This window comes from Dama dama, chromosome 6 (genome assembly GCF_033118175.1).
Source record: "Dama dama isolate Ldn47 chromosome 6, ASM3311817v1, whole genome shotgun sequence".
Classification (NCBI taxonomy): Eukaryota; Metazoa; Chordata; class Mammalia; order Artiodactyla; family Cervidae; genus Dama; species Dama dama.
The window spans coordinates 29,146,876-29,164,152 of record NC_083686.1 but is presented as its reverse complement, the minus strand read 5'-3'; the positions used below and the strand labels follow the sequence as shown (position 1 = coordinate 29,164,152).

General features: G+C 38.2%; 1 protein-coding gene and 1 pseudogene across 1 annotated transcript in view; both read right to left on the bottom strand.

The window, feature by feature from the left end:
* GC (GC vitamin D binding protein) overlaps nucleotides 1-17,277 on the bottom strand; it is a 48,273-nt gene that overhangs the window by 17,655 nt on the left and 13,341 nt on the right. The window contains exons 2-6 of the mRNA XM_061145226.1: nucleotides 15,993-16,062; nucleotides 15,278-15,410; nucleotides 12,982-13,193; nucleotides 2,293-2,425; nucleotides 1,903-1,997 (exon numbers count right to left, since the gene is read on the bottom strand). Of these exons, the coding sequence (XP_061001209.1) occupies nucleotides 1,903-1,997; nucleotides 2,293-2,425; nucleotides 12,982-13,193; nucleotides 15,278-15,410; nucleotides 15,993-16,062 (643 nt within the window). The remainder of the gene's footprint in view (nucleotides 1-1,902; nucleotides 1,998-2,292; nucleotides 2,426-12,981; nucleotides 13,194-15,277; nucleotides 15,411-15,992; nucleotides 16,063-17,277) is intronic.
* Nucleotides 3,027-12,129, bottom strand: LOC133058481 (kelch-like protein 7; annotated as a pseudogene).

The window sequence follows — 17,277 nt, the reverse complement described above, 5'->3', positions numbered from 1 at the left end:
CCCTAGTGGTCCAGTGGCTAAGACCCTGTGCTCCCAGTGGTTCTGGGTTTAATCCATGGTCAGGGAGCTTCATACCACAGTGAAACGATGCTGCACACCACAACTAAGAGCTGGCACAGCCAAATAAATACATCTTAAAAATTAAAATGTTAGATCTAAAATGGTAATAAAGAAATCTCTAACATCTATTCATAAGGCCAATGTTGTGTTATGTGGCCCCTCCTAGTCTTTAGAATTGTTCATAAATTTATTTAGAAACTACAGATAAAAGAAATAATGAATACTTGTAGCCCTAGACCACAAGTTAATGTTGATGTTTTGGTGTATTACCCTGAAGTATATTACAAGGTTTACAAGGTATAAGGAATTTTACTCTGCTATACCATTTATCTATTTGCCTTTTTCACTTTCTGTATCAGGAATAGGTTCCATATCTTTCTTTTAAAATTATGGCAAAAAACATAGAAAATTAAATTGGCTATCTTAGCCATTTTTAACTTTATAATTCAGTAATATTAAGTATATTTGCTTTTATGTAACATTACCATAGTATTTTTATTACTGTTGCTTTGTAATATCTTTGAAGTCCTTTGATATTCCATAAGGATTTTAGGGTGCATGTTTATTTCAGAAAAAAAAAAAAAAAAAAAAAAAAAGCCAGTGGGTATTGACAGAGATTGCATTGAATCTGTAGATTGCTTTGGATAGTGTGGCTATTTTTACAGTTAATTCTTCTAATCCATAAGAATGGAATTTTTTCTATTGTGGCTTTGATTTCTTTGAGTGATGGTTTGTTTTCATTAAATATTCTTTTAAAACATAATTCTAACTGTGTGGCATTCTCTCATATGGACATATTATACTTGATTTAAACATGCTCTATTCTAGGCATATTAGAAAATGTTTTTCCTATTTAAAAAAATGTGGCAGCAATATTTTTAGCTAAACTTTTGTTCACACTCAGCTCTTCGGAGTAAATTTCTACACTCTAATGCAAGTATAAGTTTATGATATATAAATTATATCTTATATATTACTTATGTTATATATTTAAAATATATAAAGACATTTATATATGTATATCTTTATAGGAGGTTTTATACTATGATACTGTGCTCTACATGCCTAATACTCTTAATGCAAAAGAAAAACTAAAGGGAATTTCAAGAGAAAATACAGTTTAGTTTTTCAGCAGTTCTAATGGAAGATTATTTTTAAAGGACTCACAAAAGTAGCTTCTATGCCCTTTGGGGGAACCTTAAGATCTGGTGCCAGCATGAATTCTTTCATTATCATTAGGAAAGAATTTGTGAATCAGAGTAAGAAGAATTAAAGAGATTGTAAATACTAAAGATACAAAGCTGGTAAATATAGATGTCTGATGAGCTCTGAGAGCATTGTAAACATAGAAACTGTCAAAATTAAAGTGTGACATTAACACAGCCATACAAAAATCAAAGTGAAGATTAGAACAGAGTAAGTAAGTAAAATAAATTCATGGAGCTTAAGAGATATATAAAAAGAATTCAGGAAGTTTTCTTCCCAAGGAAAAAATGGGTAAAGCAAGTAATGGGTGGTAAATAAGAAAATGATTGTTTTTGCTTATGTGTTTGCAATATACAGCATTATGAATATTGAGGACATAATTTCTAGTGGTCTACCAGTCTTATGATGAGTCTATGGAAAAGGTTGATTAAAAGCAAATTAGGTTTTATAATAGTCTTGTTCCTTTAGTTCATGTTCTGTGTAGAGAAAAGAAAAAGTATCTGAGCACTATTTTTGAGGGTTGTAGGAACACAGCACTATGGGTTGTATTTTCTATTGCAAACATTTTCTTAGAGAATCCTAACATGGACTGATATACAGAAATAGCTACACATGCTGATTGTGCTCAATTTTTACCTGACCCTTGACTTCTCCTTCCCATAAGCAGCGTATTGTGAGCAGATTCTGTTTGACATAACGGTGAGAAGTGATAAATGTTTAAGCTGGAGTCTCTAGAAAATAAATGAGAAAAATTCATTAGATGATCAGGATACATTGAAAGCAGTGTGCAGAAATAGCAGAAAAAAGAGACATTCTGACTCCTTTTGATAACTGGAAAACTGAATTCTGACCAAAGGAACATTTCCCCCAGAGATGTGTGTTTTTCCAGTTAACAAAATAAAAAAGAGGCATTTAAAAAAATGTTTTCAGATTCCAGAATCTGAATCTTTCTAACATTATTTAAAAGGAATGACATTATCAGAAGAAGAAAAAAGTACATTAGCTATGTGATAAAATGACACCTACCTCTTTCAAAAAGCATACTGTTGGGTTTGGTGAAGTACAGCAGGACCCTACCATAGAGAGATAACTCTTGGTGTAACTGACTAAAAGTGTCAGAGGAGCTTGTCCATAATTAATGGAATATTCATACATAAATCTGTGGGGGAAAAATAGTAGGATTAATGAAAATATTTGTGGGAAACAACTCACTTTTTCAGAAGTATTTTGATGGGAAAAAAAGGATGCATTGTTACTTTATAATTTTAATACCTAAAAAGCACCTGAGATATAGAGAAGGGGTTATAATACTAGTCACTTTTTTTTTTTCAATTGTACAATTTTATTAAGTGGCATTTTACAGACTGGTTGGAACTCAAGTCTGCAAGTCAAGAAAAATTAAGTAAATGAAAAAAAAAAAAAAAAAAAAAGTGGCAAAAAATGTGCTCCAGGTACAACAAACCAACTTTTTTCTTCAAGAAAGAAAATGTGATCACAGTACACTACTTGAATTTTTAAAAGGAAACAAAGCACGTAAACTAAAAGTTACTGTACATGAAATGAGACAAAGTCTAATTTTTTACCTTCTATCACATGCGTTCCTATAAAATAAGGGATGAGGTTAAGTTCCTTCCAGATAGACAGTTGAGAACCCCAACAGATTAACTATCCAGAGGGGCCAAGTCTCAAGTGTTTCTCCCTGGCTGCCCAGTCTGATCCATTCTGAAGGATTTTAAGTCCATGAGAAACTGGCTACATGATCAGGTTATAAATAAATGGAAAGTAGGCAATTTACTTATCACCATCTTAAGACATTTGGGATTGTCTTGAATAAGTGGCTCAGCTTGTACTGTTTTAACTTAAGAAATTCTTTGACATAAGAGGAAACCTGATTTTAGCAAGGATGTCAACCATAAAAGGCTGGCGGTTAGGTTCATCATATTTCAACCACCTGACCGCAGCATATAAACCGGATCCTCTGCTCTGACAGACGGATCTGTTGAGGAGATGTATAACTTGCTCGACATCAAGTTGTAGAAATTCATCAGTTTTAGAAACGTCAGTAAAATGCTGATGAATAAAGTCATCTGCAGTTGCTTTTGATTCAGACAGTCTAGACACTCTGCTAATACACTTATACCAAGACAGTTTGAAGCATCAATTTGTTCTTTCAAAAAATCAACACACATTTTCTTCACAGGTTCAATCTGGTACTGGTTTGCTGCATCTAATAAGGAATGAAGATTATTGCTATATTCACAGAAATTCTAGTGGTAGAAGCTAATTCCACAAGTTGTTCAACAATGTCAGGTTCGGCATCTTTGAGTTCCACTTCAAAGGACTTTGATTCAAGCATGTTAGTTGTGAACTTTAGGTTAAAAAAATGTCTGGCTGCAGCAAAGACAACACGATGAGCAGGTATCTTTCTTTCCTGGACCATAAGGATCGCATCACACTGTGTTTTCTGTTTCTGCATGTTATTCATGACACCCATGAAACCTGCCAACAATTTGGCTTCCTCTCCAGCAGCAAGTTTCTTCTTGGTCTTCTTCCTGCTGCTCTTCTCCACCCCAGAGGCTGCCACTCTCCCTCCGTCAGCGCAGTTCACGCCCGGGACTCGCAGGGCTAGGCGAGAGGTTGCACACTCAAGGCACGCTGGGGCTTGTGTTCACCAAACACCGAGGCTGGGACGGTGGCTACAGCCCTCTGCTTTGGAACGCGCGGGCGGTGCCACTGCGGTAAGACATAAGACAGGCCCGACAATCCGCTCAGAAGCTCTCTGTAAGGCAATGTAGTCTCTGGGCTGCGTCTCCAGCAGAACTGGAGCTGGAAGGAGGAGCCTGCTGCACTATATACTAGTCACTTTTCATCAATATTTTAATTAAAAAAATCTTTCCTAAATTTCCATGTAGATTACTTGAGAGAGGTCATTCGTCCCTTTATTCATTTAGCTTCTACCATATGCATGGCCTGGGGTGGCTGCTTATTAACATTAATGAAACAAACTAAAATGAATGTAATGCAGGGGGAGGAGCCAAGATGGCGGAGGAATAGGACGGGGAGACCACTTTCTCCCCTACAAATTAATCGAAAGAACAATTGAACGCTGAGCAAACTCCTCAAAACAACTTCTGATCGCTAGCAGAAGACATCAGATGCCCAGAAAAGCAGCCCATTGTCCTCAAAAGGAGGTAGGACAAAATATAAAAGATAAAAATAGAGACAAAAGAGCTAGGGATGGAGACCCATACCGGGAAGGGAGTCTTAATAGAGGAAGTTTCCAAACACCAGGAAACCCTCGCACTGGCGGGTCTGGGGGAAGTTTTTGAATCTCAGAGGGCAACCTAATTGGGAGGAAAAAGAAATAAAACCCACAGATTACGTGCCTAAAAGCAACTCCCAGCAGAAAAGTACCCCAGACGCCCGCATCCGCCACCAGCAAGTCGGGCGGAATGGAGAGGAGCGGGTGGCATTGCTTAGGGTAAGGACCGGGCCTGAAGGCCCTGAGAGCAATCGGAGGGAGCTTTTGTGAGATAGCAACTTAAACTGTGGGATAGCAAGAGAGAGAGAGAAAATTAACCGGCCAGAACACACTGCCGGCCGTTCACAGGACAAACGGACTGAGCAATCCCAGAGAAGAGCTAGCCCGCGGCGGACGGGCCCAGCCCCGCTGGAGGCAGGAGGCAGGGGGGAGGGGAAAGGGGCAAACTCGGCCCCAGAGACGGCATCCCCTACCACACTGCAGACAGGCCTCCAGTTTCCAACCAAAGACTTCCTGAGATTCTGGATGGTCGACATCAGCCGGAAGGGTCGCGGCTAAACTCAAGGCAGGCGCACCCGACCTGGCGCGCGTGGAAACTGAGGCTGGGACCGCAGAGGGGAGAAGGCACTGCACCCCGGGAGAGTGTGCCCCTCAAGCTCCTGGCCGCCTGAGCTGCTCAGGCCGGGGAAGGCACAAAACGCAGGCCCAACTGAGTCCTCGCTTTTGTGGAGTACCCGAAAACTGGAACCGCACGCCACGCAGGGCCCACTCCATATAGAGCAGCTGGGAGCCTGAGCAGTGTAAACGGGGAAAGCACACACACCCGTGAGCGGGGTCAAACCCAGTGTGGCCGGAACACGGTGAGTGCTCCCCACACAGAGCGATATCTGTCTGCAGCGCGCCTCCCTCCCCGCAGCGCGACGGAACTAGCGAACCTGAACAAGAGACCACCTCCGCCCGCCTGGGTCAGGGCGGAAATTAGACAGTGACGAGACCGGCAAACAGAAGCCAAATAAACAAAGGGAACCGCTTCAGAAGGGACCGGTGCAACAGATTAAAATCCCTGTAGATAACACCGACTACACCAGAAGGGGCCTGTAGATATCAAGAAGTGTAAGCTGGAACGAGGAGCTATCTGAAACTGAGCTGAACCCACACTGACCGCAACAGCTCCAGAGAAATTCCTAGATATAATTTACCCTTTTTTTTTTAATTAAAAAAATTTTTTTTCTTTTCTTTTTTATTTTTTCTCTTTTATTTTCTTTTAAAATTCCCTATTACTCCCCCATTACGCCTTAACTTTCATTTTCATATATTTTTATGATTTTTTTTAATTAGGGAAAAATTTTTTTTCTTGTTTTTTTCTTTTTTTTCTCTTATTTTCTTTTAAAATCCTCTATTACTCCTTAATTTTCATTTTCATTTCACTATAACCTTGCAAAAAAAAAAAGAAGCCCTATTTTTAAACCGAACTTCATATATATTTCTAAAATTTTTTGTGTTTTTGTTTTTAATATTGTATTTTTAAGAGTCTAAACTCTACTCTAGATTTTTAATCTTTGTTTTTCAGTATGTGATATAAATTTTGGACATTTAAGAATCCAATATTCAGTTCCCATTTTTATTCAGGAGGGTGTTGATTACTCTCTCCCACTTTTGACTCTCTGTTTTCTACCTCAGAACACCTCTATTTCCTCCTTTCCCCTTCTCTTCCCAATCCAATTCTGTGAATCTTTGTGGGTGTCTGGGCCACGGAGAACACTCTGGGAACAGACAACTGCGTAGATCTGTCTCTCTCCTCTTGAGTCCCCCTTTTTCTCCTCCTGCTCATCTCTATCGCCCTCCTCCCTCTCCTCTTCTTCATGTAACTCTGTGAACCTCTCTGGGTGTCCCTCACGGTGGAGAATCTTTTCACCATTAACCTAGAAGTTTTATTATTAGTGCTGTATAGTTGGAGAGGTCTTGAGACAACTGGAAGAATAAAACTGAAATCCAGAGGCAGGAGACTTAAGCCCAAAACCTGAGAACACCAGAAAACTCCTGACTACACAGATCATTAAGTAATAAGAGACCATCCAAAAGCCTCCATACCTACACTGAAACCAACCATCACCCAAGAGCCAATAAGTTCCAGATCAAGACATACCACGCAAATTCTTTAGCAACGCAGGAACATAGCCCTGAGTGTCAACATACAGGCTGCCCAAAGTCACACCTAACACATAGACCCATCTCAAATCTCATTACTGGACACTCCATTGCACTCCAGAGAGAAGAAATCCAGTTCCACGCACCAGAACACCGACGCAAGCTTCCCTAACCAGGAAACCTTGACAAGCCAATCGTCCAACCCCACCCACTGGGTAAAACCTCCACAATAAAAAGGAACCACAGACCACCAGAATACAGAAAGCCCACTCCAGACACAGCAATCTAAACAAGATGAAAAGGCAGAGAAATACCCAACAGGTAAAGGAACATGAAAAATGCCCACCAAGTCAAACAAAAGAGGAGGATATAGGGAATCTACCTGAAAAAGAATTTAGAATAATGATAATAAAAATGATCCAAAAATCTTGAAAACAAAATGGAGTTACAGATAAATAGCCTGGAGACAAAGATTGAGAAGATGCAAGAAATGTTTAATAAAGACCTAGAAGAAATAAAAAAGAGTCAATTAAAAATGAATAATGCAATAAATGAGATAAAAAACACTCTGGAGGGAACCAAGAGTAGAATAATGGAGACAGAAGATAGGATAAGTGAGGTAGAAGATAAAATGGTGGAAATAAATGAAGCAGAGAGGAAAAAAGAAAAAAGGATCAAAAGAAATGAGGACAACCTCAGGGACTTCTGGGACAATGTGAAACACCCCAACATTCAAATCATAGGAGTCCCAGGAGAAGAAGACAAAAAGAAAGGCCATGAGAAAATACTCAAGGAGATAATAGCTGAAAACTTCCCTAAAATGGGGAAGGAAATAGCCACCCAAGTCCAAGAAATCCAGAGAGTTCCAAACAGGATAAACCCAAGGTGAAACACCCCAAGACACATATTAATCAAATTAACAAAGATCAAATACAAAGAACAAATCTTAAAAGCAGCAAGGGATAAACAACAAATAACACACAAAGGGATTCCCATAAGGATAACAGCTGATCTATCAATAGAAACCCTCCAGGCCAGAAGGGAATGGCAGGACATACTTAAAGTAATGAAAGAGAATAACCTACAACCTAGATTACTGTACCCAGCAAGGATCTCATTCAGATATGAAGGAGAATTCAAAAGCTTTACAGATAAGCAAAAGCTGAGAGAATTCAGCACCACCAAACCAGCTCTTCAACAAATGCTAAAGGATCTTCTTCAGACAGGAAACACAGAAAGGTTGTATAAACGTGAACCTAAAACAACAAAGTAAATGGCAACGGGACCATACCTATCAATAATTACCTTAAATGTAAATGGGTTGAATGCCCCAACCAAAAGACAAAGACTGGCTGAATGGATACAAAAGCAAGACCCCTATATATGCTATCTACAAGAGACCCACCTCAAAACAAGAGACACATACAGGCTAAAAGTGAAGGGCTGGAAAAAAATATTTCATGTAAATGGAGACCAAAAGAAAGCAGGAGTCGCAATACTCATATCAGATAAAATAGACTTTCAAATAAAGGATGTGAAAAGAGACAAAGAAGGACACTACATAATGATCAAAGGATCAATCCAAGAAGAAGATATAACAATTATAAATATATATGCACCCAACATAGGAGCACCACAATATGTAAGGCAAACGCTAGCGAGTATGAAAGAGGAAATTAATAGTAACACAATAAGAGTGGGAGACTTTAATACTCCACTCACAACTATGGATAGATCAACTAAACAGAAAATTAACAAGGAAACACAAACTTTAAATGACACAATGGACCAGCTAGACCTAATTGATATCTACAGGACATTTCACCCCAAAACAATCAACTTCACCTTTTTCTCAAGTGCACACGGAACCTTCTCCAGAATAGATCACATCCTGGGCCATAAATCTAGTCTTGGTAAATTCAAAAAAATTGAAATCATTCCAGTCATCTTTTCTGACCACAGTGCAGTAAAATTAGATCTCAATTACAGGAAAAAAATTATTAAAAACTCAAACATATGGAGGCTAAATAACACTCTTCTGAATAACCAACAAATCATAGAAGAAATCAAAAAAAGAAATCAAAATATGCATAGAAATGAATGAAAATGAAAACACAACAACCCAAAACCTGTAAAAGCAGTGCTAAGGGGAAGGTTCACAGCATTAGAGGTTTATCTCAAGAAACAAGAAAAAAGCAAATAAATAACCTAACTCTACACCTAAAGCAACTAGAGAAGGAAGAAATGAAGAACCCCAGGGTTAGTGCAAGGAAAGAAATCTTATAAATTAGGGCAGAAATAAATGCAAAAGAAACTAAAGAGACCATAGCAAAAATCAACAAAGCTAAAAGCTGGTTTTTTGAAAAAATAAACAAAATTGACAAACCATTAGCAAGACTCATTAAGAAACAAAGGGAGAAGAACCAAATTAGAAATGAAAGTGGAGAGATCACAACAGACAACACTGAAATACAAAGGATCATAAGAGAGTACTACCAGCAGCTCTATGCCAATAAAATGGACAACTTGGAAGAAATGGACAAATTCTTAGAAAAGTATAACTTTCCAAAACTGAACCAGGAAGAAATAGAAGATCTTAACAGACCCATCACAAGCAAGGAAATCGAAACTGTCATCAGAAATCTTCCAGCAAACAAAAGCCCAGGACCAGATGGCTTCACAGCTGAATTCTACCAAAAATTTAGAGAAGAGCTAACACCTATCTTACTCAAACTCTTCCAGAAAATTGCAGAAGAAGGTAAACTTCCAAACTCATTCTATGAGGCCACCATCACCCTAATTCCAAAACCAGACAAAGATGCCACAAAAAAAGAAAACTACAGGCTAATATCACTGATGAACATAGATGCAAAAATCCTTAACAAAATTCTAGCAAACAGAATCCAACAACATATTAAAAAAATCATACACCATGACCAGGTGGGCTTTATCCCAGGAATGAAAGGATTCTTTAATATCCACAAATCAATCAATGTAATACACCACATTAACAAATTGAAAGATAAAAACCATATGATTATCTCAATAGATGCAGAGAAAGCCTTTGACAAAATACTACACTCATTTATGATTAACACTCTCCAGAAAGCAGGAATAGAAGGAACATACCTCAACATAATAAAAGCTATGTATGACAAACCCACAGCAAGCATCACCCTCAATGGTGAAAAATTGAAAGCATTTCCCCTGAAATCAGGAACAAGACAAGGGTGCCCACTCTCACCACTACAATTCAACATAGTTTTGGAAGTTTTGGCCACAGCAATCAGAGCAGAAAAAGAAGTAAAAGGAATCCAGATAGGAAAAGAAGAAGTGAAACTCTTGCTGTTTGCAGATTACATGATCCTCTACATAGAAAACCCTAAAGACTCTTCCAGAAAATTACTAGAGCTAATCAATGAATATAGTAAAGTTGCAGAATATAAAATTAACACACAGAAATCCCTTGCATTCCTATACACTAACAATGAGATAACAGAAAGAGAAATTAAGGAAACAATACCATTCATCATTGCAACAGAAAGAATAAAATACTTAGGAGTATATCTACCTAAAGAAACAAAAGACCTATACATAGAAATCTATAAAACACTGATGAAAGAAATCAAAGAGGACACAAACAGATGGAGAAACATACCGTGTTCATGGATTGGAAGAATCAATATTGTCAACATGGCTATTCTACCCAAAGCAATCTATAGATTCAATGCAATCCCTATCAAGCTACCAAGGGTATTTTTCACAGAACTGGACCAAATAATTTCACAATTTGTATGGAAATACAAAAAACCTCGAATAGCCAATGTAATCTTGAGAAAGAAGAATGGAACTGGAGGAATCAACCTGCCTGACTTCAGACTCTACTACAAAGCCACAGTCATCAAGACAGTATGGTACTGGCACAAAGACAGAAATATAGATCAATGGAACAGAATAGAAAGCCCAGAGATAAATCCACGAACCTATGGACACCTTATCTTTGACAAAGGAGGCAAAGATATACAATGGAAAAAACACAACCTCTTTAACAAGTGGTGCTAGGAAAACTGGTCAACCACTTGTAAAAGAATGAAACTAGAACACTTTCTAACACCATACACAAAAATAAACTCAAAATGGATTAAAGATGTAAATGTAAGACCAGAAAAGATAAAACTCCTAGAGGAGAACATAGGCAAAACACTCTCTGACATAAATCACAGCAGGATCCTCTATGACCCACCTCCCAGAATATTGGAAATAAAGACAAAAATAAACAAATGGGACCTAATTAAACTTAAAATCTTTTGCACAACAAAGGAAACTCTGAGCAAGGTGAAAAGACAGCCCTCAGATTGGGAGAAAATAATAGCAAACGAAGCAACAGACAAAGGATTAATCTCAAAAATATACAAGCAACTCCTGAAGCTCAATTCCAGAAAAATAAATGACCCAATCAAAAAATGGGACAAAGAACTAAACAGACATTTATCCAAAGAAGACATACAGATGGCTAACAAACACATGAAAAAATGCTCAACATCACTCATTATCAGAGAAATGCAAATCAAAACCACAATGAGGTACCATTAGATGCCAGTCAGGATGGCTGCTATCCAAAAGTCTACAAGCAATAAATGCTGGAGAGGGTGTGGAGAAAAGAGAACCCTCTTACACTGTTGGTGGGAATGCAAACTAGTACAGCTGCTATGGAGAACAGTGTGGAGATTTCTTAAAAAACTGGAAATAGAACTGCCATATGACCCAGCAATCCCACTTCTGGGCATACACACTGAGGAAACCAGATCTGAAAGAGACACGTGCACCCCAGTGTTCATCGCAACACTGTTTATAATAGCCAGGACATGGAAGCAACCTAGATGCCCATCAGCAGATGAATGCATAAGGAAGCTGTGGTACATATACACAATGGAATATTACTCAGCCATTAAAAAGAATTCATTTGAATCAGTTCTAATGAGATGGATGAAACTGGAGCCCATTATACAGAGTGAAGTAAGCCAGAAAGATAAAGACCAATACAGTATACTAACGCATATATATGGAATTTAGAAAGATGGTAGTGATAACCCTATATGTAAAACAGAAAAAGAGACACAGATGTACAGAACAGACTTTTGGACTCTGTGGGAGAAGGTGAGGGTGGGATATTTCGAGAGAACAGCATTGAAACACGTGTATTATCTAGGGTGAAACAGATCACCAGCCCAGGTTGGATGCATGAGACAAGTGCTCCGGCCTGGTGCACTGGGAAGACCCAGAGGGATCGGGTGGCGAGGGAGGTGGGAAGGGGGATCGGGATGGGGAACACATGTAAATCCATGGCTAATTCATGTCAATGTATGACAAAAACCACTACAATATTGTAAAGTAATTAGCCTCCAACTAATAAAAATACATAAAAAAATGAATGTAATGCAATTACCTTTCATTATCTTTTTAGTTTAGACAATTGTTATATATTGGCTTGTTTATTTGTTGAAATTCATTTTTAGGAGTATAAACCCCTAAGGGTCTAAAGAGTGAAATCCTGGGCAAAATCCTCTCTGAAAATTTACAGGCATGGGCAAACCAACCAATTTTTATAAAATTATCACCTTGACTTATTTCTAAAGCCAGTTTTAATGACATTTCTTTTGACTTCTCTGTGTGTGTCTATATATGTATTCTCTGTGTATATATACATATATTCTATTATCACAAATATATTCAATTTTTCATTTTTATGGTCTTCTAAGTCTAAAGAATCAATATATAATCTCCTCAAGAATATTAAACAATGAGAAGATAAATGTAATATGTTTGCTTATGGGGTGCAATATGTATCTTGTTCACAGCTGTTTCTGGGGATGTACTGTAGGAATGAGAAAAAGCTATTTCTTATGCTCTACCTGGAGTTAAATACTTGTGCACAGCAATAAAATCCTATCAGATGTAGCATGCAAAGATCTCTAACATAAGTGTAATCACAATAGCTGCTGTTAAATATTTGAAAATGTCACAAGGATGGAGGCGTTCCAGGTGATTCTGCTTCAGATACTAGAACTAGGATGACAGAAGGTGGGGGTTTGGGAAACTTGCTTTCATCTTCATCTGAGAAAAGGCATTTATAATAATCAGCACTGACAAAGATGGGCTGTCTTGGGTAACAGCCAATTTTCTGTTATTGGAAATTGTCTGGGTTGTGGTATGGTATAAGAGGTGTCTATACAGAGTAGGGGGTTAGTTTAAACATGTTTGTTATTTTGTACTCTGAAGTTTTACATGTGATGAAAGCTGCTTACTGATCAGCAAACCCCTTGGGATCTTTCCTGAATGCCTCACAGATCTCGTCATTTGTTGGCTCCACATAAGTTGGAAATTCTTGTGGCTGGTGCTTCAGGGTAGCCATACAGAGCTTCTTTTCAAGGCCCTCGTGGGTGCAGCACTCAGGAGTTCCAGGGTGCACTGGGAATGGAGAGTTGCTTTCACAGGACTTGTCAGACAATGCTGAAGTCTAGGATGAGAAAGGAAAAACAAGTAAACTCATATACCTACAAGTTTCTAGGCTTGTAGTTCTCCACTTGGTATATAGCATCTTAGCTCTAAATTTGAAAACTCTCATTGGAAACAAAGTTGTCCATGACAAGTTGCATAATTCTAGTTATAGGCAAGTATAGAGTCTTATGTTAAGACTCAGAGTAGGACCTAAAGAAAACCTTCATTAATGAGTGGATGATGTGTGACTACAGCTTTTAGAGGTTGGATACTCTAGTTCAGTGTTTCTCTATGGGGATATTAACATCTCTGAAGATGAGGGAGGTCCTTTTAAAAAACTCCATTGCATTCTGTTCTAAATACTATGCTGAGAATGTGACCTCTCTCTGCCCTCCTCCCTTCGCTTTGTTACTTGAACAGACTCTTAATCCTTGACTGCCTTGGTCTTCAACATTGATCTGTGTTCTTGAAAACGCAGTGGTTCTTGAACCTGCTTTTGCATCATATCACAGATTGTATAAAAATTGGAAATGCCTGGGCTGCATAACACAGAAATTCGGATTCAGTAGGTCAAAGATGAGGCCTGAGGTTCTGTTTTTTTTCCCAAAGCCCCAAAGTTTATTCTCCTATGCATCATGGTTGAAGCAGTGCTACAACTTAATTTACTGCCTCAACAATGGTAGACTGATTCATGTGGGCAGACTAAGCCCATGGTAATACCACCAAACAATTGTAGCAACAAACTTCTTTTTGGGAAGAATTTGATATCTGGAATAATTTGATGTATGGAATAGAAATAGTCATCATGGAAAAAGTTATTTGAGGATTTACATGGGAAAAAGACTTTGACATTTTTACACTTACTTTATAAGTTATATTTTTAGGATAAACCTTCTAAAGATTTTTCCTGTCAATGAGGGAAACCAATGTGATATTAGTTTTGCAAACCAGAAGTAAACAGTGAACCTTTCACCATTTCTTTGCCTGGCAACTTCCCTATTTTTCCTTTATTACTTTCTTCCAAATAAGAAAAGTTTACAAAGAAAGTAACATATTTATAGAAAAAAAAAATTGCTTTGAACAATAGGAGAAGGAAGATGTAATCCAAAAAACATCAATGCCATTTCTGTTCTTATGATCTGTCTCTAACAATCTTGGAGACCATCTCTGGTCAAAGGATGGGTTAGCAAATATATAAAATAAAATGGAAATAAAAATGTGTTCTGTTTTGATTATAATTGGTAGCTTGCTTGTTTATTTTAACATAGTGCAGAAGGTAGGGTTGAAATGATGTGCTTTTGTGGTTTATGAGAGAAAATGATAAAATACTTAGAAAGTAGCTAAGGGCCAGATAAAGCAATTAATGGGTAAGAGTCACTGTGTAGAATATATTCTAATCAAATCTTTGGAACATTGTTTCTGTTGGCTAACTGCTGCAGTTTTGAACAGGGAGATATTTGCCTGTAGGGCATTTATCAAGATGCAGTTAAATGCCATTTTTATTTGGCCTGATTGACAGTATCAGTAAATTGCTAGAAACGCATGTAGTCTCACCTCTTTTAGCTACTGTATATATTTTGAAACTTATTTTGAAACATATATTTTGAAACTCATTTGGAAACATATATATTTGAAACTCATTTCAGTGTTTTAAATTTCTGCAGATATGCTCTAATGGAGAAAATGCAGAATTTAGTGTGTGTGTGTATATATAGGGCAATTTTTGAACCCCGAAATAGTCTGAAACCAATGCTAAGTTTTTCCAGGGCAGTGGGTACCAGTCTTGGCATGATACAGGTATGCATATTGGTAGGCTTCTAAGATATACAGAATAATAGAATTATTTCAGGAGGTTCATGAATTAATGTACACCCCAGTTTTCTCATTTCAACCTTGTAGGACCAATGGACAAAATTGGTTCACTATACTAGAATAAATTTGAGTTCTGGGATAATAGGCTTCATATTTCCCCTAAACTTGGAGTAGCTTCATATTTCCCCTAAATTGGGTTGATGTCTAAGATTTCCCCAAGATATGATGTAAAGGGCTATCTCGACTCCATTCTATGGGCCACAACAGATGAGGCCAACCACATATCCCTACCCTGTTGTCATAGCAGTCAGGATCAGCCCCTTCAGCACAGCAGGTCACTGTTAAAGAGACAACTTCATTCACAAGATGGCTGATCTGTTCAAAGGTGCCACTGGGAAATTTTCTGCTGTATAGGACCATTGACCTGAGGAGAAAAATGAACATACTCAGAATTTTTAAAAGTCTTCATGTTTGTGCATATTTTAATATGAAGTCTCTTCCATTGTTTTTTTAGTGGAATTTTGCACACATATTCTTGACTAATAAAAATAGGACATTGACTTTAAAAATAGGTTCACTTAGAACAAAATCTCATCTTGTAAAGCAGTAGAAGATGGACTTGAGGGGTTCCATCAAAGCAGCCTCATGTTCTTTCCTCTCTCAAGCTTCTCTGAGTGAACCTGTTCTTGCCCTTGTCATGTTGTTGGCCATAGTCCTAGCATATACTGCTGCCTTTTAATTCACCCTAGAAAACGATGCTTGCTTATTCTCTCAACTCATTGGTAAACTTTTAACAAATTCTCAGACCATGGTAGTGGTAGTTCAGCTTGAATCTTTGGATGGCCTCCACATGCCTAACATCTCTGCCCACTTTGACCCTGGGACTCTATCCTCTTCATCTCGGTGGAGCTCAGTTTAGCCCCTGAAGCTGAGTTGAAGTTACCTCACATTGAGCTTCATTCAAGGTCAGGTAACCAAGAAGAGTGAATGAATACATCATACTTACAAAGATGTGAAGTCATCTTTTCCCAGGCTGGCAAGTTCCTTGCAGACTTTATCTTTCTCATAATCTCGACCTGACAATCAGAAATAGAAAAGTTGAATCTTTCCCCTTTAAATGAATGCTCCATTAAATGTGTATATACAAAGGGACATGATTCATTGATACAAAACTAGCATTTTCTTAATATCTTTGTGTGGTTTCATTTTGGTCATGCCTTTCTGTTTCTCTCAATGGATCAGAATTTGATGGCATACTATTTGATGGCATTCTATAAACTTTAATGAAAATTAAGTTAAGAAAAAGAATGAAATAATACTGAAAGTAGGTGAATCAAAATGTATATGCCAACTAGTAAATTGGAAGTGTTTTTTTTTTTGTTGTCAGGTCACTCAGTCATGTCTGACTCTTTGTGACCCCATGAACCGCAGCATGTCAGGCCTCCCTGTCCTTCACCATCTCCTGGAGCTTGCTCAAACCCACGTCCATTGAGTCGATGATGCCATTCAACCATCTCATCCTCTGTCGTCCCCTTCTCCTCTCGCCTTCAATCTTTTCCAGCATCAGGATCTTTTCTAATGAGGCAGATCTTCACATCAGGTAGCTAAAGTATTAAAGCTGCAGCTTCAACATCAGTCCTTCCAATGAATATTCAGGGTTGAATATTAGGATGGACTGGTTGGATCTCCTTGCTGTCCAAGGGACGCTCAAGAGCCTTTTCCAACACCACAGTTCAAAAGCATCAATTCTTCGGCATTCAGCCTTCTTTATGATAATGTTAAAAGAAAGCTTTTTATCCCTCCCTCTTTTCTTTGCTTCAGATTCATCCAAGGGCTCAAATGAACCAAGAAGTAAATAAATGGAGGGCATGTCTACATTCCAAAGTGAAGCACTAGGCACAGTCATGCAGGCCTTTCAAGGCAGGGTGTGAGGCCTGGTGTTGCCACTCTTGCTTCATTCACACCTCCAGACTCTAACAGAAGGCTGGGTAAGCTGAGGGAAAAATTGGAAATTAGGCAAAATAAGGTTTGGGGAAAGTTGTCAGTCCATGTGATGGGTTTGGGAGAGTGGTAAGAGAGTGCTTCTCCTCACTTCAAGCATCGTAAGAAGGGCTTCAAAGAACACGTTCAAACCTTGATAGGTGATCCTTGGAAGATGCGGTGGCATGGTCAGGTATCTGATTCAGCCTCAAGAAATCTGTACATTTAGAAAGGCTGGTTAAGTGCCTGGTGCAATAAAGGTTAGGCTGTGAGAGGGAGACTCTGCTGTGACCTTTGTACCTGATGCTGAT